The 27107-nt window shown below is 40.8% G+C and overlaps 1 protein-coding gene and 1 long non-coding RNA gene across 2 annotated transcripts in view; both read right to left on the bottom strand.

The window, feature by feature from the left end:
• Positions 1–10467: 10467 nt before the first annotated feature.
• Positions 10468–11772, bottom strand: LOC136971525 (uncharacterized). The gene has a single exon (XM_067265985.1). It carries the CDS (start codon positions 11770–11772, stop codon positions 10576–10578), a length of 1197 nt encoding a protein of 398 aa, XP_067122086.1. The 3' UTR covers positions 10468–10575.
• A 101-nt stretch (positions 11773–11873) lies between these two features.
• Positions 11874–27107, bottom strand: part of LOC136971548 (uncharacterized) — a 74367-nt gene continuing 59133 nt past the window's right edge. Inside the window, exon 2 of the long non-coding RNA XR_010880178.1 lies at positions 11874–12233. This is a non-coding gene — a long non-coding RNA (uncharacterized lncRNA). The remainder of the gene's footprint in view (positions 12234–27107) is intronic.

The following is a 27107-nucleotide window of genomic DNA, read 5'->3' as shown; positions in this document are numbered from 1 at the left end:
AGAAAAATCCATACTCCTGGTTGATGTAACCTTTTAGAGATCAACGTATAGTTACTGATGATCTGCCGATTGCATAGGTCCTCGACCTGTAGTTCATTTCCGCTGAATAACGCATGTTCACATCTTCGTTGAGGAATATTCAATGAACAAATGGTGAAGGGGATAAGATGTATTAGCGTGTCGTGATTAACTGGATTAACGATAAATTTATTAGATAAGCTCTACCTTCTGGGGTACCTTCCCGTTGGTGCCCTTATTTGTTTGGCGCCCAAAGCTTAAGCGGAAAAGGTCCGACTAGTAGCGGGAGAAATAAACTGAAATATCTGGCTACGATTACTAGTGGGCGGCGGCATAACCCATGATTGGTCTACTACTGCTGCTAGCCCTCGGCTTCGAAGGGCGTATAGAAGTGTAATCTCCTTTTCTCCTTCCTGATCTGGTTTGGAAGCTTCACTTTCGAGATCGGATCCTGCTTCCTCGCGTTTACTTTCTGGTTCCGTTTCATCACTGGGATCAGATTGCTCTTCTGTTAGTGAAGGGAGTACAATCGTGAATGCGTCTTTGATGGGTGATGCAACAGGTGGCTAGATGCTTGTGTCTGTGTTATCCTGTTGTATTCAGGGTCGCTTAGCCTTTCGATGGGCAGCGATCCTTCTTCTCGCGCTCCGAATTTGTAGTTTTCGTCTCTCCTTCCCTTCGGCAAAAGGTATTCGGTCTGTTCGGGAACCGTCTGACAGGATTTTCTCTCTTTTATTGCAAGTCTTATGCTGCTTTCTCCCTCTGCGCGGCCTTCTAGGTGTGCAAAAATATATCGGTTTCCCATTGGGTAGGATGAGTTGATCATGAGCAAGATCTAAAATTAATTGTGCGGTTTCGATAAAGTCTCGCCCCAAGATTCCTTCACACGGGTTTCTAACCTCAGCTCGTACGATGGCACATGGCATGGCATATTCCTTTCCCCGTAATTTAAACATAGGCGTCGCTGATCCTATAGCAATAATCGGCTCCCCTAAGCCGTTTCCTAATTTCTGTCGGCGCTCGAATTTTATGGGGGCTTTCCTTTTCAATTTATTCGCTAAGTCGTTTGATATGAGTGTACATTCTGCTCTGGTATTAACTTGCATTTTTACTGGAATATTGTTAATATAAACTAATATGATAGGTTCATGCCTTAAGATAGTTCTAGTTATTCCTATCCTGCCTTTCCACCTCATCTCATTTTCATCGGACGAATCTGTTTGGGGTGGAAAAAAGTTCCTACTTGATTCAGTATAGCGTCGTTTTTGCTTAGATACAGGATAAGGGAACCTAGTAGAGTAATTATATCAAAATCGCTGATCTTGGATGCTTTGAATAATACCTGTCCATCCGTTTCAATTTTCTTCCATAGCTTGAAAGCTATTTCGAACATTTTCGCTTTCGTGTCTCCTTGGAGATTCATTCTGTTGATGCGTAGAAGCGTTACTATTAGTATCTCTACGATTGCAGAGGTTCCAGTTCCTATAGATTTGATCATTTGGTCAGTCGGGTCTACGGCTAGTATTAACTGGGCGGTATCCTCCTCGCCAAAAAGGCAAATTGTTATACTTCCCTTGATTATTTCGCCTCCCTGGAGAGGTTTTAGCATTATTTGTCGACGAGGTTCAGGTCAGCCCTTCCACTTTGGCTTTAAGTTCTCGCATAGCCGACATTAATTGAGCTATATCGTCCTGTGAAAGGGAGTCTGTCACCCGCTCGTTATCCCTGACTGTTCGCATAATTCCCCGAGGATAGGAGGTAAGCTGTTCGATCATCTCTTTGCTGATGGCTGCTTTGAGCACCTCATCAAAGGTTTCAGCCTCGCGGCTCATTACCGCTGGCGAATCCTAATATCTATTCCGTTGAGGAATTGCGCTTTAAAACGTTATCTAACTCCTTTCTTTGAATGCCCTGAATAATACCAGTTTCCGTGGCATCCGCCCTAGGCTCCTGCATAATCTCAATTTCCATGGGCAGTGCTTGAAGCCGGGCGGCATATGCTTGTACGTCCTCGTCCCGTCTTTGTACGCAGGTATAGAATCTACTAAGCCTAAGCGATAAAGGTTTCCGCTCAAACCGCGCGATCATTAAGCGCTTGATTTTGTCAAAGTCGTCGCCCTCTTTGATTCGTCAGTCCTTCCTGACGAATTCCTGAGCTATATCAGTAAGTTTGAGTTTCGCGATAGCCAGCATTTTGGCCTTTGACCATGCCACTACTTTCCTCACGTCCGCTAATGAGTCAAAAAAATCCGTGACTCTGATGCCTCCCATTTCTCCAGTAAACACGGGCAGTAATGGAATTATTCTGCCCAACCCTCCTAGCGTGAGCTGATCCTGCCGAGGGTTGCAGATCACCCTCCATTCTTCCTAATAGGTTCACTTAGATTGGAACTACCTCCGATAATATTCCTAGTCTTTCTACCTACGATTTAGGTCCCTACTTCAACTGGAATTGTCATTGTTATTCAAATATGGTCCTTTCCGCTCTATCAATAATTCGATGGAGTCAAACCCCACTCCTGAAAAACCAATTCGTGAGTGCGCAGGGAGGTAGACGGAGTTGCATCTCCTCTTTCTCGGCTAACAGGTCAGTGAGACCTGCCCCCGGTTAAGATGGCGGTTTGGATTCGTTATGCGAGTGAGAGTGAGGAAGTGGATGGGTCTGACGGTACAGCGGCGGCAGCTGCTCTATTGTCGAACCCATCCACTCTATCGCACTATCGCTCTCGAATATCCTCTATCGCACTCGAATAAATGACATTAACAACGAATATGAACAACAACAATTTATTAATACTAAAGATACAGTTACAATAGGAGCGAGCTACTGTCGCCTACGGTTCAGATACGCGAAGGGAGAGTTTACACAACTGCGAGGAGTCATACCTCATGATCCAAGTCGGTCTTTCCTCTAGGTTAAAGTATCCTCGGCAAAGTATTCCTTCGGTCGTTGTCAAGTTCCCTCGAGACTCAGGACGCACACACACTGTCTAATTGACACTACATAACCGACCTGGAGTCGATCAGATGGACACTATGTAACCGACCCCCTTTTCCTCTCTCGTTGCCCTTTTATCCTCTCGGTCACGTTTCTCTCTTTCACCAACCAGCACTATTCAAATGTTGTTCCTCATGATTCATGTTTTCTCCGTGGGAACCAAACAATAAAACATTTTATTGCTAGCGTTTGGTTCCGGCAGGTTCAAATTTTTACACGGGTTAACATTAACCGTATATTAATTTTGGTAAAAATTTATAATAGGCGAGAATTAATTTGTTCTCTCTTTTATCGCTTGACCTTTATTTTACCTTCAAAAATAAACTATTTTATTTCAGTTCTATTAACTAATACAATATTCTATAATGAATATAAACCATTTTAGATTTCGGAAAAACTCATAAACAAGTGCAGCCGTGGATGTCAGCCACAAGGTCACTAGAATTTGTTTCCTTGACTCTAATGTCTAACTGTAACTCTGGAATCGTACAGGTAATAAATTTTTTGTTTTTAAGTGTTAGACCACATCTATAAACATCTATTTTTATATGTTAGGATTGCTCCAATAATACTAGGAATGTTAAATTAGCAGTCATTTTAAATTTTAAGAGACATTTGCTTTGATAAGTGATTCATAAAATTTTACAATTGCATTGAAAACTTTTTTGAAAGAATATTTCATTTTTCTATTTTTAAGATCATTTTTTAGTTTGATATCATGCATTCCATTGATAAGTGAATCAAGAAAAATGCTTTGTTAAACCAGTTTTTTGTTAATAGATAAATATTATTTTTACTTTCTGATCTGTAAGTGATCGTTTTAATCTTTCAAAAGCCACATTATGGTTCACATGTAAAAAAGTTTGAGAGGCAATTTCCAGTTTGTCTGGCCAGTTAATACGTTTTCCATCAGGTGACGAACTTGAAGCTAATGCTTCTTCATACAAAAAAGAGTGTGGATTTCCTGGTGTGATTGGCTGCATTGATAGATCACACATACCAATCAAGGCACCAATAAATCATCCAGAATCATATATAACAAAAAAAATTTTCATTCAGTGTTACTCCAAGCTTTAGTGGATTCTAGGTTTGTAAATCATTCCTTTTGTTTCAGTTTAAATTTAGATTTTAAAGTTAATTTCATTGACTTAACTATATCATTATGTGCAGGTTTATAGGCTGCTTTGCAAAAGTTGGAAGTGTCCATGATGCTCGTGTGTTTCGACGATCTAAATTGGGGAAAAGTTTGAGTACTCTGTTTCCACCAAAATATCATCTTTTAGGTGACTCTGCATATCCCAGTTGATAACACCATTCACAGATAACAGACATTTAAGTCCACAGCAGTTAAATTTTAATCTCGAACACAGCATAACAAAAAACATGGTGGAACGTGCCTTTGGTTTATTGAAGCGACAATTCAGACATTTGAGATAAGTGGATATGGGCAACCCTTATCCCATACCAATGTTTATTATAGCCTGCTGTGTTTTACATAATAATTGTCTAATTTATGATGGAGATTTAGAAAATAAAATTGTAATTGTAAATGACAACCCTAGTAAATTGTTCTCATACTAACATGCAAAGTAATATATGCATATTCTGCGAAAAAAGTTATAAATAGAAAAGATCACTAATACATCACATGAGAACAGAAAAGCAATGGTAGGTAATACTGTTAAATAATGAAAATATTTAAAATTTGATTAAATACTTTTATTAATCTTCCAGCATGAAGAAGACAACAACGAAACCGAAATAATACTTTTAAAAGATAAAAAATATACAAAATTTTATTAAATACTTCTAATTATGTTTCTTACAGAAATCGAATAACAATGTTGTAAAATTGACTATTTTTGCAAGTTTAACTGCATTATTAGTATTTAATATAGAATATCCACCATTTGCAGAGACCATTTTAATGATTCTACAACCTCTATTTACGATCTCATCAGAAATTATAAAAAAAATATAAACTAAAAAACAGAATGAAAAAAATTTCTACAAAATTTAGCAAAAAAGTTTTGTTATTTAAATATTCTGCTTTTATGTGTAATTCTGTTGCACATAAAAAAACCATTTTGTATGTTGTCAAAACCATTGATTAACAATAGAATAATCGATAGATTTAATATCTGGGAATTTTCAACTTAAATTTTTGATATTTTCCATTTTCTTTATGAATAAACAAATTATAGCTATTATAATTTAGTTAAAATAACAAGTATAGAACTGTTAAAAATTAATAAATTTTTTAAAAATTTTACTGAAACATTTCTTAATTTTAAAATGTAAATTATTCATAAGTTATACATGTATTATCCTAATCAAAAATTTTATTTTTAAATGTATTTTTCGTTAATATATTATTATCAATATATAATTATTCATTAAATTAAATAAGTATAACATGAAAAAGACATGAAACAAGCATTTCCTACAGTGTAAATGTGAAATTGTAGGTACAATTGAATAATACGTTAAAAAATAAAACTACTGTAAATCAAATGTAACTGAGACTATTAGAATTAGAAAAAAAAATAGTGTGATGTATTAAAAAAAATTATAGCCGTTATCAATTTTTTTCTCATCAGTATCTGGCTTTCCGGGGCTCGTCAAAAACATTATATAAGCATGGTAATGGTAATTTTTTAAAGCAATCAACACGATAGCATTCTTTGATTCAGTCATTCGAGAACATATTCACAAAATTCAATCCTCGAAATCCAGAGTGCTGCAGTAGGTGATGTGCTTGTGGGCCCTCATGTTGGCAAGGCACAGGTCCACTCAGCTCTCGCCACGTGTACAGAAGTACATCAGCAGCAGACTTGTGCTGCATGACACCAGGCTGCACCTTGCCATGAATTCAGATACGTTGAACCCCCGTGGGTCTTCCTCTGGACTATGCCAGGCGGGAAATTTGGCAATAAAATCTCCACTTAATATCCAGGGAGAGCCGATACTGATGGTGTCGATTTCTTGTAGTTCAGTTAGGAGCTGATAAATATCCTCGTTTGGGGAGCAATATACTGATGAAATATAGAGGCTCTTGTTGTTATAGGAAAAGAGAACTGTGGATATGTAGCTGGTGCTGAGGCGAAAGCAGAAATTAACACTTAAGTTGTTATTTGCCACTAAAATTCCAGCCTTGATTGTTTCACAAGTCTTCAGTGAAATAGACTTTCCAGTGACCAAAGCGCACGATCGAGTTGTTAACTAAGTATGGTTCCTGGATTAGTATTATGTCTTCTTTAAGTTGATCAGCCATCTTTTGGACAAACAATGAGGCAGCTTTAGACTTTTGGGTGTTGATAGTGAGTAACGTTAGGCGGAAGTGAGGCCTGATGGAGGCACTGTTGTTATAAGTGGTTCTAGAAAACTGAGTAGAAAGGGATGGCTATGTAATGCTGGTATTATTATTAGATGCCATAGTCGATCTGTTTAACTCGCTGTGTTTTTAGCCTCTGTAAAACTGTGAATTGTTGGAACCTGTTTGCTGGCTGGTTGGATCTCTGCATGGTCTCTGTTAAATTTGTCGCAATTAATACAACAGTTTTGTGCCTCTTAGTGCATTCGTTAAACTTATGATGCTGTGTGCAATGGTACAGCAGACATCCTCTTTACAATCCCTTGGCAGGTGTGGTTGGTTGGTTGGTAATAGTTTTTTGGCACAAAGGCAACACAGGCCAAGCTGCGCCACAACACATGGTGTAAATAAATACATAAATAAATAACAAAATTAAATAGAATAAAATAGAACAAAACAACAGATAAAAACAATAAACATAGAACCGATAACAAAAATAAATAACAATTAAAATGTATATAGTAACAATATGTAAATATAAAATAAACAAACAACTAAATCTGTTTATAAATATTTGTAACTTTTAGAAAGTTCAGTAATTTATCAACATTTGGCCTCTGGCCCAAAATCTCTTTAAAACTTGCATTTCCGAAATACTGTCTGCGACTCTGGTCAAAAGCAGCACAGTTGCAAAGTATGTGTTTGACACTTAAAATACAAATGCAGTACTGGCATACTGGCTGGTCATCACCCTTTAAAAGGTATTGATGAGTAAGCCGAGTATGTCCAATCCTCAGACGAGTAAGAATGACTTCAGATCTCCTATCATACTGTTTCTTGTGTGTCCAATTTTCTATTATAGGTTTGATCTCGTAAAGTTTATTGTGGACTTGTTCGTTCCACACATTTTGCCATCTCTCTGCTAGTCGTTTTTTAACAACCAGCTTCAAGTCACCTCCTTCAATGAACATTGTATGCTGAGAAGGACTTGCTGACTTTGCAGCTGCATCAGCTGCTTCATTCCCTTTTATACCTACATGGCCTGGGACCCAACAAAATTTTACAAAAATATTACTTGCAATAAGATGGCAAAACAGTTTGCGAATTTTAATCACTATAGAGTGAGAACTAGGTTCATGTGAGATCAAAGCCTGAAGTGCACTAACTGAGTCAGTGTAAATAACACAGCGACGATGACCTTTACTAATTATATATTTTAAGGCTAGGTAAATAGCCTGCAACTCTGCAGTAAAGATGGAAGAATTCGATGCGATTTGTTCTGCCACGATCTCATCCTGGCAGACAAAGGCTGAGCCAACGTAATCAACCGATTTCGATCCATCAGTATAAATAGGAATTAAATTCCTGTCACAATGTTGAATTTCTGCAAAGTGCTGCCTATAGATGTAGTCTGGGGTGGATTCCTTAGGAAACTGCTTTAAGCTAAAGTCAACATTAATCACAGGAGTTGACCAAGGTGATATATTATCGACCTCGACCTGTGAAATGTTGCTTGTGTCCAGGTCAATCGTGCTGCTTACATTCTCCATTCTAATGTCAAATGTAGGGACACAACTTGGGCGAGCTGTAAATAATCTTTTCAGCTGAGTATCTGATACTCTACAATAAACTGAAGGCTTAGCCAGAGATTTCTGTTTAATGTAATAGAACAAAGACAACTGCTCTCTCCTGAGAGATAGTGGAGGCTCATAAGCATCCACGTACAAACTTTGAATAGGGGAAGTTCGAAATGCACCAGTGCACAAACGCAATGCTTGATGGTGGATTGGATCCAGCATCCGAAGAGTAGATTCTCGCGCAGAGCCATAAACAACACATCCATAATCCAGCTTAGAGCGAACGAGGGCTCTATATATCCTGAGCATCGAACATTTGTCTGCTCCCCAGGATGAGCAGCATAATACCTTTAAAAGGTTGAGAGATTTTAAACATCTACTCTTCAAATTGCGCAAGTGTGGCAAGAACGTCAATTTATGGTCGAACACAACACCCAAAAATTTTGCTTCATTGACCATTGGGATTTTAACCCCATTTAGGTGAATTTCAGGTTCCAGGTGCAAACCACGCCTTCGGCAAAAGTGGATGCACGAGGTCTTCTCTGCATTAAAAGTAAAACCATTGATCTTCGACCAATTGTCTATGCGATTTAGGGAGGTTTGCAGTTGTCTTTCAATAAAACTCATGTTAGTAGACTGACAGGAGATCTGAAAGTCATCCACATACAATGAGTGTTTAACACTGGAAGGAAGACACTTAGCTATGCTATTAATTTTGATTAGGAACAGAGTCACACTCAGAATAGAACCTTGAGGAACACCCTCTTCTTGTGTGAAAGGCCTAGACAAAGTGTTGCCCATCCTAACTTGAAATCTTCGATTTTGCAAGAAGTTTTTTATAAAAATTGGCAGATTACCCCGCAGTCCAAATTCATGCAGATCACGGAGTATTCCATATCGCCAGCAGCGATCATAAGCCTTCTCTATATCGAAAAACACAGACACTAAGTGCTGTCGTCTTACAAACGCTTCGCGTATAGACGTTTCAAGGTTTACTAGATTGTCTGTGGTACTTCTGTTCCTACGAAATCCACTCTGATGTGGTGAAAAGTAGTTCTTTTCCTCTAGGAGGAACATCAGGCGTCTGTTTACCATTCTCTCGAAAAGTTTGCACAGACAACTAGTCAAAGAAATTGGTCTGTAATTAGAGGGATTCTTGCGGTCTTTACCTGGTTTGGGTATGGGAATAATAATTGATAGCCTCCAAGAGTCAGGAAAAATATGTTCTGTCCATATTCTGTTAAATAGATTCAGAAGGTTACTAAGGGAATTGTTTGACAGATTTTTTATCATGCTGTAGTGGATTTTATCCGGACCTACAGCAGTATTCCCCGAGCGAGAGATTGCTGTACATAGTTCTATTCTGCTGAATGGCACATTATAATCCTCATTAGATGGGGAGTGGAAGTTTAGATATTGTTTTTCAGTTTGGACTTTATAAGCCTGAAAATCCCTTGTATACATAATATTGCTGGATGAAGACGAAAATGTTTCACCCAACAAATCAGCAATACCTTTTATGTCACTGATTATTGTGCCATTACTTTCCAGCATGGACAGAGAGTGAGAAGCATATTTTCCATTGATTTTATGGATTTTATCCCAGACTGCTTTTGAGCTGGTGGAAGATGTTATGCTAGAAACATACTTCCTCCAAGAATCCCTTTGGCTTTGCCTTCTTATTTTTCTGGCATTAGCCTTTGCTTTCTTAAAAGCAACCAAATTGTTAGCAGTGGGGTATCTTCTGAAAATCCCCCATGCTTTCTTTTGCTTTTTAAATGCTGCCTCGCAATTCTCATCCCACCATGGTTTCGGATGTTTTGGATATCTGGTTGACGTTTTCCCCATTGTTTTTTCAGCTGCCTGAATAATACTGGAAGTGACAACTTCTACTGCATCATTGATATCAGCAGTATTGACCATTTCCTCAGTGACGTTAGCCAAAGAGGAAAATGCAGGCCAATCTGCCGTTTCAAGTTTCCAGCGTGGTGGACGGGCTGTTTCACAGCTTTCTCTGCCTCTATATTTTAAAAATATTGGGAAGTGGTCACTGGAGAGTGGATTAGATCCAACCTCCCATGTAAACGCTGAAAACAGATTCGGGGTTGCTAATGATAGATCAATGGCAGTGAATGTTCTTGTTGGGGCGTGGAAGTATGTCACTTCTCCAGTATTAAATAAATATAGTTGGTGATTGCCTATGAATCTTTCAATGGCTCTGCCTCGACGGTTGATATCGTGACTGCCCCACATTAGATTGTGACCATTGAAATCACCAAGTAAAATGAAAGGAGTTGGCAGCTGTTCAACCAATGAATCCAATTCATCGTCATTGACTCTGACATCTGGTGGCAAGTATATGGAACAAACTGTGACAGTAACACCCATAGATATTCTGACTGCCACAGCTTGCAGCTCTGTTGTTATTTGTACCGGAAAAGACGAAATGCGGTTTGAAACCAGTACAGCCACACCTCCACTGGCGCGGGTGTGGCTGTCGTCATCTTTTCGGTAAAGATCGAATCCTTTTAAAGAAATTCTTTCTCCAGGTTTTAGATGTGTTTCCTGGAGTGCCACGCAGAGAGATGAGGTAGAGTATGTCAGGTGTTTAACGTCAGAGAAGTTGTTGCGGAAACCACGACAGTTCCATTGGATTATTTTATAATCCATTATGTGTTTGAGGTAGCATTCTTTGCGAGGGTATCCCTCTTTAATTTAACAGGGGGTCTCTCTTTTGGAGGTGACTTTGGTTTTGTAACCTCCGAATTAGTCTCTTCATCAGAAAAGTCAGAGAACTCACTCATAGACTGAGTCTCCGACTTTTTAGCTGATTTAGAGAGGGCAACTTTTACTTTTTGCTTGTTAAGTGGGTTTTTATTGGCCTTTTTTGAACCCACATTTCTTGTTATTACCCCTGTTTTAGGTAGGGGTGTCTTGGTCTTCTTGCTCTCCTTTTCTGGTGTTTGGGTAGATGGCAGTATTAAACATTTCGCATGGCGGGTAAAGGATTCACTTGGAGAGACAGAGATATCTGTTTGAACCGCACAAGTGTTTGTGGATTTCAAGACAGCAGCATAGGTCTTCTGCTTCAGTGGTGCACTAGAAGTGACCATGCGGCGAGCCTCTGGGTATGGTAGGTTGTTAACTGTTTTCACTCGCTGGATCTCTTTCTCTCTCTGCCATGCAGGGCATTTTCGGGAGTAGGCAGGATGCGCATCCTTGCAGTTTACACAGCATGGGGTAGTTTTACATTCGGTACTCTCGTGACCTTCAGTCCCACACTGTGCACATACGCTTTTCCCGCGACAGGATGTTTGTGAGTGTCCAAACCGCTGGCATTTGAAACAACGCAGCGGGTTTGGGATATATGGACGAACTGAGCAACGTAGGTATCCTGCTGTAATGAAGGATGGCAATGTTGGCTTGTTGAAAGTAAGTATCAAGTGTTTGGTTGGTATCAACTTGCCATCTCTACGAATGGAAATGCGCCGAACAGCAACGACACCTTGATCTGAAAGACCGATCTGAATGTCTGATTCATCTTCAGACATCAGATCAATTTCAGATATCACACCACGTGATGAGTTTAGGCTTCCGTGTGGTGTGACAGTGACTTCCATTTCTCCCAGAGTCTTTGTTTGCAAAAGTTTTGCCGATTGTTGTGGGGAAGCTGTTTCCACCAGTAAATCTCCCGATCTTAATTTTTGTATTTTTTTCAATTGTCCAATAGTTGATTCAAACAATTTTTGAATCAAGAATGGAGATGCTTTAGATAGAGGTTTTTCTCCAGTCGCATGCACTATTAAGTAAGCAGGGTGGCTGGAGGTCTGGTCTTTGGTCACTTGTTTTGTGATTTTATGATCCATATTTAAAAATATATATTCAGCTCCTAGTGACCCCACCCACCATGGGGCCCAACAAGGGGATGCCGTCACATGAGAGGATCCCATAGACCGTCACACCAGGGTTTCCCAGGAGCTATACCCTCACAATGCAGTCAAGTAGAGCACATCTTGTCTGACATGTCCGCCCAATCTGCATCGATCAGTTGACTCCAAGCCGAGGTCAACAATGACTCAACGACCAGCCGATTGACTCAAACGGAGCCTGATTTGAGCCTCCCGTTTATCCGAAGCAGGGGCCAAAGCAGTGTGTTGGGGACGTTATGTTGCCCCTCAACTACCAGGATCCCCCTTTCCGGCATACGGGACACCACGCACGGCAAACACGTGGGTGGGCGTTCAGATCCCAGGGATGGTAAAGAAGAGATACTAAACCATCTCTGGGAGGTCCCCTCACCACGGACAGGAACCCACATCGAGGGGCCCTTGGCAGGTGGTTAAACCCACAGCATCGAAAACACCTGGCGATTGGTATAAAGTCGTCCGCCCGTACATTTGCCCAGAAAAGGGAAAGATATTTGCTATTGATGAAAGAATTTCTTATTGCTGGAGTAACCGATAGCACCACATGTTCGCAGTTTTCCTTAGTTCTTCCTTTGGTTAATATTGTGCTTATTCAGCAGTCGTTGCAGAAATCCTCAGTATTTATGTTCTGCCAAATGCTATTTTCTTTTTGTAGTATCAAAATTAGGTTACTCTCCTTGATGGAATTGGGCACATTTAAGAAAATTATTCTTGGCTGGCACCCCACTGCTACATCTTATTTTACTTTTGATGGTATTTATGCCTTCAATGGCGTTGCGTACAATGGTCCCATCCATGTTACTCTGCACTCTAATACACATGCCCTCATTCTTAACCTTTTTTACACCCTTTATGCTGATTCCAAGCTCCTGTGGCTTGACCTCCTTCATTATTGTGTGTACCATCTCCTCATTTGTGATCTGCTCCTCTGTGTTATCTGTTTCGGGGTAAACCAAAACAGCATGGCTCCCTAAATCACTATCCAAAATGGCTCCTGCGTGGCTCCTGACCTAAATCGCTATCCAAAAACACAGGGGTCCCTAAGCTAAGCCTAATATTAGGCTTAGCATCAAAAACAAGTAGAAAAATTCTTAACTTACAGATCTGGAAAAGAGAAGCACAATCTTGACTCTTTGAGATCCAAGCTCAGACTCCATGAATGATGACAGTGAAATCATCAGTGTAGACAAACATCTGAAAATCCCAAAGCTTGGAGAAATTATTAATTATTCAAATTAATTATTGAGTACTTCCACTTAGTCTACCAAAGGTCAGAAAAGTCAGAAATGACACGTCTCACTCAATGACTACATCGATGAGTCAATTGAAGATCGAATTAACCCTAAACAATTATTACTCATCTGAAATTTTTCCCCTTTGTTAGGAGCGATGACACTCCTCAAAGTAATTTTACTTCACAAAACGTTCAATTTGCATCGCATTAACCCAAACACTCATTAGTCACCAAGAGACCTTCTAACCTTCAAATCACCTGATGTGTTAGTCAGCTTCCATTCAATCAGACATAAAAAGAAGCTGAGTGCAGTCATAAAAGCGCAACCAACGACTGACGACTCAAACAGATGTCAACCGCCATACACGCAGATGGACATCAAGGGCAGACAGCCTCGGCACCATAAACAGCGGACACCGACAGCAACCATATGATATAGCAGCCACAAACAAAAGACATCGACCGCTGACTGCAAACTTCGACAGCCATAGACATAGGACCAGTCCCGCCTTATGCATCCACAATCACCTCCAGCTCGACGTCCAGCCACCTGCCTCCACAAACTCCCATATCTGTGAAAATCTTACCACCATGCATAAAACCTGTGAACAGAGGTACTAATTTAAATTGAAAGCTCTCTCTCTCTCGGTAGTTTCCGTGCGATGAGCGGTCTAAGGACACTGAAGAACAGCGGCTACTTTGCAGCGATGCGGAGTTGCCCGTTCTTGAGGCCGTGTCGACAGAGCCGGTAACTGACTCTGAGGTAGCCCACACCATCGGCAACCTAAGGAAGAGAAAGGCACCTGGCGATGACGGAATCACGGCCGAGATGGTACAAGTTCTGCAACATGAATGTCCTAACCTGCTCCGTGCTCTGTATCAGAAGTGTCTGCTTCTGGGTCATTTCCCAGTACAGTGGAAGCGGGCATGTCTTGTGTTTATTCACAAGGGAAGGTGCCCGAAGAACGAACCAAAATCGTATAGGCCTATAAGTCTATTACCAGTCCTAGGGAAGGTTCTTAATAGAATCCTTAGTGACAGGGTGTACTACCACCTTAAGCGGAAAGGGCTGTTGCACCCGCAACAATATGGGTTCCGGCCAGACTTGTCTACCTGCAGGGCATTACATCGGGCAGTCAATCTGGTCTACCAGAACCGCCAGCAGGGCCTCCATACGTCACTCGTTTCAATGGACGTTGTGGGGCATTTGACAACGTCTGGTGGCCATCCATCGTGGGTGAACTGCGGAAGGCAAACCTGTCGACCAACCTTGTATCACTTTCCAGGAGTTTCCTGAGCGACCGCACAATAGTTTATCACACACCCAGTATGGGTTTCGAGAAGGTGCTGGAGAGGGGCTGTCCCCAAGGATCCTGTATAGGACCATTACTCTGGAACGTTCTAGCGAACACGGCGCTGCAACAAGTCCTACCGGACAAAGTCCAGCTGCAGGCTTATGCTGACGATCTGTTGTTAGTAGTTGCTGGTTACAGTCATAGCGAGATGGAGGCTTGCAACAACGAAGCAATAGAACGACTCGTTCGCTGGGGAGAGCTGCATAAACTATCCTTCAGCCCCAAGAAATCAGAGGCCCTGACGGTGGCCCGGACTGGTGTGTTGGCTCGCCGACCGATATACCGGATTCGGGGTAACCCCATCCGAAGGGTGAATGAGCTAAAGTACCTCGGTGTTATCATTGACCAGACACTATGTTGGACGCCACATCTGAGGAGTGTTTGGGAGAGAACAAACCTCACGATAGCGGCACTATCGAGACTAGCTAGACAGGATTACGGCCTCAGCAGGCACGCGCTTCGATCCATCTATAAGATGAGTGTAGAGCACGTTGTCTGGTACGCCTGTGGTATCTGGTGGAAGGATTCCGCCAACATCAAGCAGAGCAGGACGCTGCTCTCGATTCAGAGACCCGCTGCCCTGCGGATCACAAAAGCATACAGAACTGTGTCCACGGAGGCGGCCCTGGTCTTGGCCGGGCTGCTCCCGTTACCTCTGGTTGTCAGCCAAGAGGCGGCCTTCTACAGGACTACTGTGGAGAGCATCGAGGCTAAGCATTGTAATCAGATGTGCCCAGCCAGACCAAGACGTTTGGCAAACGTTTTGAAAGTCCATCCGGCCCATAGGATCAAACTAGACTGGGATGTCGGTGAACCGACAGTAATCAGAGTTGAAATATACACCGATGGCTCTAAAGACAATGGCTTAGTAGGTGCCGCGTTTTGTGTCTATTCCGGTGGGGTACATGTGTACTCTCAGTCAGTCAAATTGAATGAGGAGGCGTCCGTGTTTCAGGCAAAACTGTTGGCTCTGGCAGGAGCGTCCCAGTGGATCCTATTACATCCGGGTCCAGAGCCTGTCACGGTTTACTCTGACAGCCGATCGTCGCTTCAGGCATTAAGCAACGGGTATCACAGAAACGAACTGGTACGAGAAATCAGAGGTAGGGTACTGAGGGCGAGGCACGAGCGACACGTTGCCCTGCGGTGGGTCCGAGGCCACATCGGGATCCCAAGCAACGAACGTGCCGACCAACTGGCCAAGGCGGGGGCCAGGGGCCCATTTGTAACGAGGACGGTAGAACCCTCGGCAACATACATAAAAGGTACTCTACTGCAGCGATCCATAAGGAGTTGGCAAGAGAGCTGGACTCAAAGTACAGTGGGTAGGTCGACCCACGCCTTCGTGCCTGACGTTGGCCTTACCCCAGTGAGTTGTTGTAGGTTGCTTACGCAGATACTGACTGGAGACGGGAGGTTTCCACATTTCAAGTCCATCTTTGGACAAGGAGATGGTTGCTGCTCCTGTGGGTGTCCTCGTGGCGACGCGAGACACTACGTACTTGACTGTCCTCTTACCGAAGATTTCCGCCGAGGGGCTGGCCAAGTCGACTGGTCCAAGCCGCCTAAACAAGTACTTCAAATGCTAGCAGCAAGTGAAGAAAACTTATTGAAACTAAAGGAATTGATAGTTAAAGTCTCCGATCTATTTGATCTTTGAGCCCAATAGACGCATTGGGCAGGGTGCCTCCTTCTTGTAGGAAGGGGTACCCTATTTAGTGCTTGGATTTATCCTAAACCGGCTGTGCAAACCCACGAATGCTGCAAAAGCAAAGGCCGCATAATTACACAATGACAGAGCAAAGATTTCTAAGTGCAGTGCAAACTGCACAAACATAAAAGTTATGCCAAGTTAGTGAGTTGGGGCTAAGAAGACGGATGGCAGCCCAGGAGATTTCTTTTTTAGTTGGGGCGCCGAAGACAAGAGTCAGTGACTACCTTCAAGTAAGAGACCAAGGCCCATGATTAAGGCATAGTCTCTAGAATCCTGTAGTGCCTTGTGGCAAAGCAGGGGAAAAGAGTTTCCTTATGAGGTCTCTCTCGGTAGAATAGTTGTAAGCTAGATTAAGGGTCTCATAACGTTATGAACGACCCATGCCATACTGTCGCGTCGAGCGCCGATTAGTCACTTCAAGTTTTGCGCGCTTTATAACTTTGTATAGTTTAACGTATTCATATTTAGCCATATCTTGTAAACACTTTTATCCTGGTATTAAATAAGTGTTATATGTGTATATTAAATCCTGTTGTCTTCTTTGAGTACGACCAACGCACTATCCCAACCTCACTAACCCCTCCACTCGCAAAATCTCCATCTAGTGACGCTGTGATGGGCCTAGCAGGTCCATGCCGGTAAGAGGGGAAAAGAAGCTCGCCGCTCTTTTCCTCCTCAGTTCTCACATAGATGTGAATATTGTCACACTCCGGATTGAAAATGTCATGCATAAAATTGGCAAATAAGAAAGGGAAGATGATACTGCCTTGAGAAATGCCTCTAGTAAAATGAAACTCCTCTCTTCCAATGGAACATTAACTACATAAGCAAGAAACTCGACCAACTAAAAGCGGAACACACACACATACATAGGATCCATACGACATCATCCTCTTAAAAGAGACTTGGCTTCCAGCCCAACAGCATGAAGATTTTCATGGCTACACTGCTTTATATACTTACAGGAAAACTGGCTCATGTGGGGGACTAGCCACTTATAGTCATAAGTTCATCCCAGTTAAACTCATTTCCACCCAAGTAGCTTCCGGGCGAGATCAACCAGAGTGGCAAGTGCTAGAAATTGATTCACCCAATCGACTACATTTCATAAATGTCTACTATCCCGAGCTAATAATAAAGACCTTAACCTACTAAACAGTACTAATTATTAAAGTACACACTAATACTAATATAAGAATTCTGCAATACAATGTCGGAAGAAGCATTGCAGCTTCCTCTGTTCTGAACTCCCAGCTTAATAATTATAACGATACCCTGATACTCTGTCGAGAACCCTATTGCATTCATAATGAACCTGCATGTATACCTCCACTTGCATCACTCTAACTGGCACAAATGACTATCCTTGGGCAGTCTCAATTGCCCCTATAGACGACCTTACCATGTTACATCACAAGAACTCCAGCTCTGAATACATGAGTTGCACAGAGCTTATAGTTAATGATAGCAGATATATCTTCATCAACCTTTAGTGCCCAAAGATAACAATATTGATGACTACTTGATAACCATACAGAACTGCATGGATGTCTTCTCAAATGCTCACTTTATACTGGCAGGAGACATGAACGCCTACTCGCCAACTTGGGGCAAAGATCGCATGGATAAGTGTGGCAGGAAATGGGAAAAATTTTTTGCCCAAAATGGCCTCCAGGAGATCAACAACCCGGCATCTCCTCCCACTTTTGTCTCAAGCCAGGGACAGACTTGGATAGATGTTACAGCCTGTTTCTGAGCTGTTACTCGTAAATCAATGACTGAAGAGTTCTAAACATATCTCTCGATGATCATGCTATGACCTCTTTCAACATCAAGACCACAACTACTAACAATCTCTGTCATCCTCGCCTCAAATTTGATCTCAAACACGCCAATTGGAAAGGCCTACAGACTTTTCTTCAAACCAATTCAAACATGTATACCATATTTTATGGACTATAAGACGCTACAGACTATAAGACGCACCTTAATTTTTAAGCAATTTTTTAAAAAATACCTATAAGACGCTACAGACAATAAGACGCACCTGAATTTTGGAAACAATTTTTCGAAGAAAAAAGTGCGTCTTATAGTCCGTAAAATACGGTAACTATGACAACCTTGATTATATTCACAGGCAAATTCAAGAATCCATTAGCCTGATAGAGATCGCTTTCAATATGTATATCCCTAAGTACTCCAACGAGCGCAAGCCGGTTCCCTGGTGGACTGATAAACTAACAAATCTACGCAATATCAGCATTAAACTCAGAAAAAGCTATCAGACTTGTCATATCGAACCTCTATGTATCGATCTCAAGACCAAATACCTCAAACACCTTCATACATACAAAAATGAAATAAAGAAAGCTAAACAGGATTCCTGGTCAAAATTTTATGCATCCGCCGGCAGAAACCTCTGGGGTTTCCTAACCCGTCTCTGCACCAACAAACTCAAATACAGACAACTCCACCACTGCCAGACAAGACTGATTTGAAGCAATCAACAACAAGATAAATCAATTTTGCCTAACTTGCCTAACTGACCAAACTGATAATGGAAACAGCTATAATCCCAACAACCATGACAAAACCAGTGGGGACATCAATACTATAAATACTCCTGAATTCCAACTTTTTGAAATTGGACAGACTTTTGCACGCCTTTCTAATGAAAAAGCTCCTGGTTATGATGGTATTTCACCCGAACTGGCAAAGATGCTCTGGAACTTAATACCAATGAACCTAACAAAAATTTACAATGCCTGTTTGAATTATGGAATTTTTCCTTAAACATGGAAACAAGCCAAAATTGTTCCGGTCCCTAAGCCAAGAAACCCTGAAGATAGCCGCCATATCTCTCTTCTGCCCGTCTTCGGCAAAGTGCTGTAAAGATTAATAAACAACAGGCTAATCTGGCATCTGCAGAAAAACTCTTACCTACTTAACAACCAGTTTGGGCTTCGGCTGCAACATTCCTCCACCAAAGCCATCGAAAAAGTGATCACAAGTACCAACCATCTCCTCGAGCACCATAGATTTGTGCTGGTCATCAGCCTAAACATTGCCAAGGTATTCGACAGCACTTGGTGGGGCCAGCCATTCTCAAAGGCCTGAAGAACAGAAACTGCCCAGCCAATATATATAGAATCATAACAGACTACTTTAACAACAGATCAAAAGATCTATGCTATGGTGCATATACTGTACAGAGAACTGTTACACGAGGCTGCCCACAGGGCTTGGTGTGCGGCCCTCTGTTATGTAATGTTATATTTGAATATTTTCTGGGCAGAGAATTTGGCCAACATAACCTCGTAGCATATGCAGATGATGCGCTGGTGCTTTTCGGAGGCCGCACCCATGCAGACCTTGAGCAAAACGGCAATAAAATTCTAGATAACCTTCTTCGTTGGGTACTGACTTTAAGCTTAACTTCAATACATCTAAGACTCAGTGTATCATTTTTAATAAGCCTGGGCATAAAAATTTGTATCTGCCAGTTCCAACTATTAGGATGGGCAGGAAGACTGTTCAGATATAAAAGACAATAAAATACCTGGGCATTATCCTTGACACCTGCTGTGGAATCCCCACGTCTCTTACCTTAATGACCGCACAGGCAGAATATTTAACACCTTTGCAGGTATTGCCAAGAAACACTGGGCCTGGCAAGTGAAGCCCTAAACAGCATCTATAGTCAGATTTTTATCCCTGTTATGACATATGCCTGTGGTAGCTGGGAACACGCTGTCAAAAAGGTCCACATCAAACGTAAGCTCGTCTCCACTCAGAAGAGAGCTCTGATCCAAACTACCAGACCATATAGCACAGCGCTAAACACTTCTATACAAATTCTGGCCAGGAAGGCCACCATTGATAAAGTAATCACTTCGAACACCAAGCTCTGGCACATTAAGTGAAGCCAATACATCAGCCCTACCACATATTATATTCTAAACAAAGACCTTGAAAGAGATAAATATCCCCTTCGCCCAATAAAAACATCCAGTTACTCCGTGTAACATCCACTTGAGATCCCCAGCAATTCTGATTACCACATATTTACTGATGGATTGAAATCAAACTTTAGCGTTGGTTGCAGTTTCGTAGTGTATAACAATGGCACTGAAATTTCTACTGGGCAATTTAGGCTCAGTAAGAACTGCACTGTATACCAAGCCGAACTTTTTACCATCAGCATGGCCATTACCTGAGAGACCACCATGTTAACAACAAAAGAATAAGCATTACCACCGACAGCGTCTCAGCCCTGGTCTCTCTTCAGAATAAGAACCTCCATCCAATTGTCTACAACATCCCAAACCACAGTAACCCAGTCTTCTGTTGTGGAAGGTTGTGTCTGAGTGAGCTCTTGCTTTTTTGTGTCAAAATATCAGAAATCTTTGGCTTACCCTGTTGTGTGGCACATCGTTGGAGAGGGCTAAGTGAGCTGATTCGTTTGAGGTATCGTTTTCTTAATTAGCTTAATTAGGAGGGGAGTTAAAGGAGGTTAAAGTTAGCGAAGTTTCGGAAGCTCTAGCGAAAGGGGGAGTAATCGCAGAAAAGTAATTTTTGGGGGTGACGTGTCCTAGGTGGTAGACTTCATTTGGTGTAAAATTGAGGGTCATAGGTCAAAGAGGGCTCAAAATTACGGCGTGTTAAAATTTTCTGCATGTGCTACATAGGCTATTTTTAGACTTAACGGTTTTTAACGGTCATAACGGTCATTCGTAACAGACCGCAACAACTCTATTTATTATTGCAATTGGCTAGCGTGTTGGTTTAAAGCTAAGTTAATTGTTTTTTAGCAAGGAGTCTTGCTTTCTGGCTTAGTTTTAGAATTTTGGGGGTTTTTATAGCTTTAGTTATTTATTTAGTTATTGGTCTTGTGTTTAAGGCACAGTGTTTAAGGGAGGGTTAAGAGCTAAGGGGGTCATTTAATGGTCTAGGTTAGCTCATTTATGTCTTTCCTTGTTCATTGGAATTTTTATATTTTTATTTTTTTTTTGTTTTGATATAAGTTCTATCTATTCAATCTGCACAGTTGAGTTTTGCTTGACGGTGCAGACTTCCTTGGCACTGAGCCACTTTCCAATATACACGCCTTCCTAGGTTGTTTTTTAAGTATAGGATTTTTATACCGATTGGGGACTGGTAGGTACTAGAAGGTATGGATGTGCCACAAAGGGAACCGAAAGTCACATTGACACCCCTTGCAGAAGTTCCAGCAGAGGGGCAGCAAGAAGTAAGTCAGGAAGTAAGTCAGGAGGTGCAAGACACAGCACCGGAGTATGAGACCGACACCAAAACAAATTTAATCAGGAAAGTGAACTCCTTACTCGAAAGAGTGTTAAAACTTTGTGCTGAATGCACAAACACCAATGTGAAACAAAAAGATAGAATGAAAATTAGAAAATATGTGGCGAAATTGTATGGTTACTTACATGAGATGCACGTAATTGTTAAAGAAGTAAGAGAACAGGGGAAAACACAGCAGAACGACAGGCAACCTACATACAGTGAAGTACTTCGAAGAAGTGTAAAACAGAGTGCCACTACAAAGGATATTAGTCATTCACTCGACCAAAAAATAAACACAGAGGGCACAGGGGTTCTCATGCAGTAATCATTTATCCCAAGGAGTAAGACGATGGTCAAATAACTGACATAAAACAGGTCACAGAGAATCTACAAAAAAACATCGAACCACATAGACTAAAGATAAAAATTACAGCAGTTAAAGGAATTAGGGACAGAGGAGTATGTATCAGAGTTGGGAATCCAGCACAATGCAAAACACTTGAAAAGGCAATCAAGGAAAGACCAGAATTCCAAAATAAGATAAGATGTAAAATATCAGAAGGAAAAAGACCCAGGATTATACTCCTGGATGTGCCCCAGTCGACCCCAGACGATAGGATAACGTCATACATTTTCGACCAAAATAACTTTTAGGATAACATGGAAAAAGACAAATTTAAGGAGGAATGTAGAGTAAGCACGATACTCACAAAAGAAAAAAGGAAAGAAAATTGTAGACACGTGGTGTTATCCGTTCCACCCAAGATAAGGAATATTTTTATAAGGGAGAAACACATTTCAATCAACTGGGCGACAGTAACAGTCGACGATTTTGTACCAATTCTAAGGTGCTACCGTTGTTGTGGAACGAGGCACATGGCAAAGAATTGCGAAAGAACACAACACTGTAGTCACAGTGGCAAAGACCACAGGTTCTCAGAGTGCGATAGACAGCAAGAACCACCCTGTTGCATAAATTGTCACAATAACAATAAAGAACTTCCGAACACTACGAAACAACCAACGAACCACGAGGCATTTCACCCAAACTGCCCATTAACAAAGTAAATAAAGGAAGCTATTATAAAATGAACAGATTATGGACTCTGAAAATACAGTAACTAACACTAAGTCTACAATACCAACGCAACACAGAAGCACAGACATGAACATCAAAATATTGCAGATAAATGCACAAAAAAGTAGAGCGGCCAGTTCGAATGTCATTAACCCCTTTTTGTCCGGAGTCAAACCGAGTTCGATGCACGAATGCGAGATGGCAGACCCGCAGTCGAACTGAGTTCGATCAACACGTCATTAATACTATCTAAAAAGTTTTCGCTCGACTCTCACTCAAGAGTCAGGTTTTTTGCGATGTTTTGATTTCTATTAGATGTTGTTAATGACGACGTAAAATCTTTTAAATTTATATCCAATAGTAGTTTATGTTTTTGATCTTTTTTTCGGTCCCCACTCAAAGCAATCGTACATATGATCGAAAAATAAGTGATATATTTGATTATTTACGGTAACTACTGCACACCCGTCTAGAAACCCATCTTCCCCTGAGGCGTCTTTAGAAACAACCGCGATTCTCGACAGTCAGCTGGTCTCAAGGTCAACTAGTTGTAAACACAGTACAGCTGTGCGCGTCATGTGATTTGTTGCGATTTTTTTTAATCTGACAAAAACAATAAATATAAATAATATATAATGAAAATACAAAGTTTTATGTAAAATATTTTGAAATATGCATTTCATAAAATAGTGCATTTTTTATCATTTTAATTTTTTGTGGGAGTTTTCCCCGTAAAGCTCATTTACGTAATCAGGATAAGGGTAGCATATAAAAAAGTAAGCACTGGACTAAATGTTATAAAATAAATACTTTATTGTTAACATATTATATTTATATTTGTAAAAAAATACAAATAAATATTTTTACAAGTTTATATGAATAAATGCAAAATAAATTAAATAAAATAAAATAAATTTTTATATCTTTATACATGAATAAATGCAAAATAAATTGAATAAAATAAAATATATAATTGCATACGTGAAACTTAGAAAAAAAAACTTATAATACAAAAATTAAAAATTAGGTTGGGTATGATAGATTTTGAAACAAGGCACTGCGCATAATGCAACGTTGCATTCCTTGCAGAAAATCCTTGTTTCTCTTCTTATTTTTTTCCCTGTACTGTCACGTTTTTTACAACATACAGCACAGTGTCTAGTGGGAGCTGCTTTTTTCTCGGTAAGCAAAACGTAGTCCGGGAAATGTCTTTCCGTTAGTCTTAGCAGACCTAGTGTTCCCGGCCGACCTTAATATGTTACCCTCGTTTCGGTGTAATATGTTTCTACCAGTCTGTCAATCAGGTTGGTTGGTTGGTTAGTTGAAGTTTATTGGAACAAGGGCCACATAGGCCAAGCTGCGCCACAACTTACGGTATATATATGTACATAAATAACAATAAAAATGAACAAAACAAAAAACAAAAAACCAATAACAAAAATATACAACAGTTAAACTGTGTATAACAACAACATGTATATGGATATAAATAAATAAATAATTAAATTTCTTTATAAATATTTGTAACTTTTAGAAAGTTCAATAATTTATCAACATTTGGCCTCTGGCCCAAAATCTCTTTAAAACTTGCATTTCCAAAATGCTGCCTACGAATCCGTTCAGAGGCGATGCAATTGCTCAGTATGTGCTTAACACTTACATTACAGTTGCAATATTGACATACAGGCTGGTCATCACCCTTCAAAAGGTATTGATGAGTCAGTCGAGTATGTCCAATTCTCAAACGAGTAAGAATGACCTCAGATCTCCTGTCATAAGGTTTCTTCTGTGTCCAATTTTCTATCACAGGTTTGATCTCGTGTAGTTTATTGTGGACTTGTGCGTTCCACACATTTTGCCATCTCTCCTCTAGTCGTTTTTTAACAACTAGCTTCAAGTCACCTCCTTCAATATGCATTGTATGCTGAGAAGGACTTGCTGACTTTGCAGCTGCGTCAGCTTCTTCATTCCCTCTTATACCTACATGGCCTGGGACCCAACAAAATTTTATAGAGAAATTCCTCGCAAAAAGATGGCAAATCAGCTTACGAATTTTAATCACTATGGAGTGAAAACTAGGTTCATACGAGATCAAAGCCTGAAGTGCACTAACTGAGTCAGTGTAAATCACGCAGCAACGATGACCTTTCCTATTTATATACTTTAGGGCTAAATAAATAGCCTGCAACTCCGCAGTAAAAATGGAAGAATTCGGTGCTATTTGTTCTGCCACGATTTCATCCTGGCAAACAAAGGCTAAGCCAACATAGTCATCCGATTTAGATCCATCGGTGTATATAGGAATTAAATTCCTGTCACGATGTTGAATTTCTGCGAAGTGCTGTCTATAAACGTAGTCTGGAGTGGTTTCTTTTAAAAACTGCTTTAAGCTTAAATCAACGTTTATCACAGGAATTGACCAAGGTGATATATTATCGACCTCGACCTGCGAAATGTTGCTTGTGTCCAGGTCAATCGTGCTGCTTACATTCTCCATTCTTATGTCAAATGTAGGGACACTACTTGGGCGAGCTGCAAATAATCTCCTCAGCTGACTATCTGAACAATCAGCTAAAAGTTTATTTTGAGATCTCTGTTTAATGTAATAAAAAAGAGACAACTGTTCTCTCCTAAGAGATAGTGGAGGCTCATGAGCATCCACATACAAACTTTGTACAGGAGAAGTTCGAAACGCACCAGTGCACAAACGCAATGCTTGATGGTGGATTGGATCCAGCATCCGAAGAGTAGATTCACGTGTAGAGCCATACACAACGCATCCATAGTCCAGCTTAGAGCGAACAAGGGCCCTATAAATCCTGAGCATAGAACATTTGTCTGCTCCCCAGGATGAGCAGCACAGTACCTTTAAAAGGTTCAGAGATTTTAAACATCTACTCTTCAAATTGCGCAAGTGTGATAAAAACGTCAGTTTTTGGTCAAACACAACACCCAAAAACTTTGCCTCATTGACTATTGGGATTTTAACCCCATTTAGGTGAATTTCCGGGTCCAGGTGCAAACCACGCCTTCGGCAAAAGTGGATACAGGAGGTCTTCTCTGCATTAAAAGTAAAACCATTGATCTTGGACCAATTGTCTATGCGGTTTAGCGAGGTTTGCAGCTGTCTCTCGATGAAACCCATGTTACTAGACTGGCAGGAGATCTGAAAGTCATCCACATACAGAGTGTGTTTCACACTGGGAGGAAGACACTTAGCTATGCTGTTAATTTTTACTAGGAACAGAGTCACACTCAAAATACAACCTTGAGGAACACCTTCTTCTTGTGTGAAAGGCCTAGAAAAAGTGTTGCCCATCCTGACTTGGAATCTACGATTCTGCAGGAAGTTTTTTATAAAAATTGGCAAATTACCCCGCAATCCGAATTTGTGCAGATCACGGAGTATACCGTATCGCCAGCAGCGATCGTAGGCCTTCTCTATATCAAAAAACACAGACACTAAGTGCTGCCGTCTAACAAACGCTTCGCGTATAGATGTTTCAAGAATTACTAAATTGTCTGTGGTACTTCTGTTCCTACGGAATCCACTCTGATGTGGTGAAAAGTAGTTCTTTTCCTCTAAGAGGAACATCAGGCGTCTGTTTACCATTCTCTCGAAAAGTTTGCAGAGACAACTAGTCAGAGAAATTGGTCTATAATTAGAGGGATTCTTGTGGTCTTTACCTGGCTTGGGTATGGGAATGATGATAGATAGCCTCCAAGAGTCTGGAAAAGTATGTTCTGTCCATATTCTGTTAAACAGATTCAGAAGATTACTGAGGGAATTGTCTGATAGATTTTTAATCATGCTGTAGTGGATTTTATCCGGGCCTACAGCAGTATTCCCCGAGCGAGAGATTGCTGTACATAGTTCTATTCTGCTGAATGGCACATTATATTCCTCATTAGATGGAGAGTGGAAGTTTAGATATTGTTTTTCAGATTGCACTTTGTAAGCCTGAAAATCCTTTGTATACATACTATTGCTGGATGAGGACGAAAATGTTTCACCCAAACAATCAGCAATACCTTTTATGTCACTGATTATTGTGCCATTATTTTCCAGCATGGACAGAGAGTGAGAAGCATATTTTCCATTAATTTTATGGATTTTATCCCAGACCGCTTTTGAGCTGGTGGAAGATGTTATGCTAGATACATACTTCCTCCATGAATCCCTTTGGCTTTGCCTCCTTATTTTTCTGGCATTTGCCTTTGCTTTTTTAAAAGCTATCAAATTCTCAGCAGTGGGGTATCTTCTGAAGATCCCCCATGCTTTCTTTTGTTTTTTAAATGCTACCTCACAATTTTGATCCCACCATGGTTTCGGATGTTTTGGATATCTGGTTGACGTTTTCCCCATTGTTTTTTCGGCTGCCTGAATAATACTCGATGTGACAACTTCTACTGCATCATTGATATCGGCAGTATTGACCATTTCCTCAGTGATGTTAGCCAAAGAGGAAAATGTAGGCCAATCTGCCGTTTCAAATTTCCAGCGTGGTGGACGGGCTGTTTCACAGCTTTCTCTGCCTCGATATTTTAAAAATATTGGGAAGTGGTCACTAGAGAGTGGATTAGATCCAA

Source organism: Centruroides vittatus, unplaced genomic scaffold, assembly GCF_030686945.1.
Source record: "Centruroides vittatus isolate TY-2023 unplaced genomic scaffold, ASM3068694v2 contig_260, whole genome shotgun sequence".
NCBI lineage: Eukaryota > Metazoa > Arthropoda > Arachnida > Scorpiones > Buthidae > Centruroides > Centruroides vittatus.
This window is presented reverse-complemented; position numbering and strand designations above follow the sequence as displayed.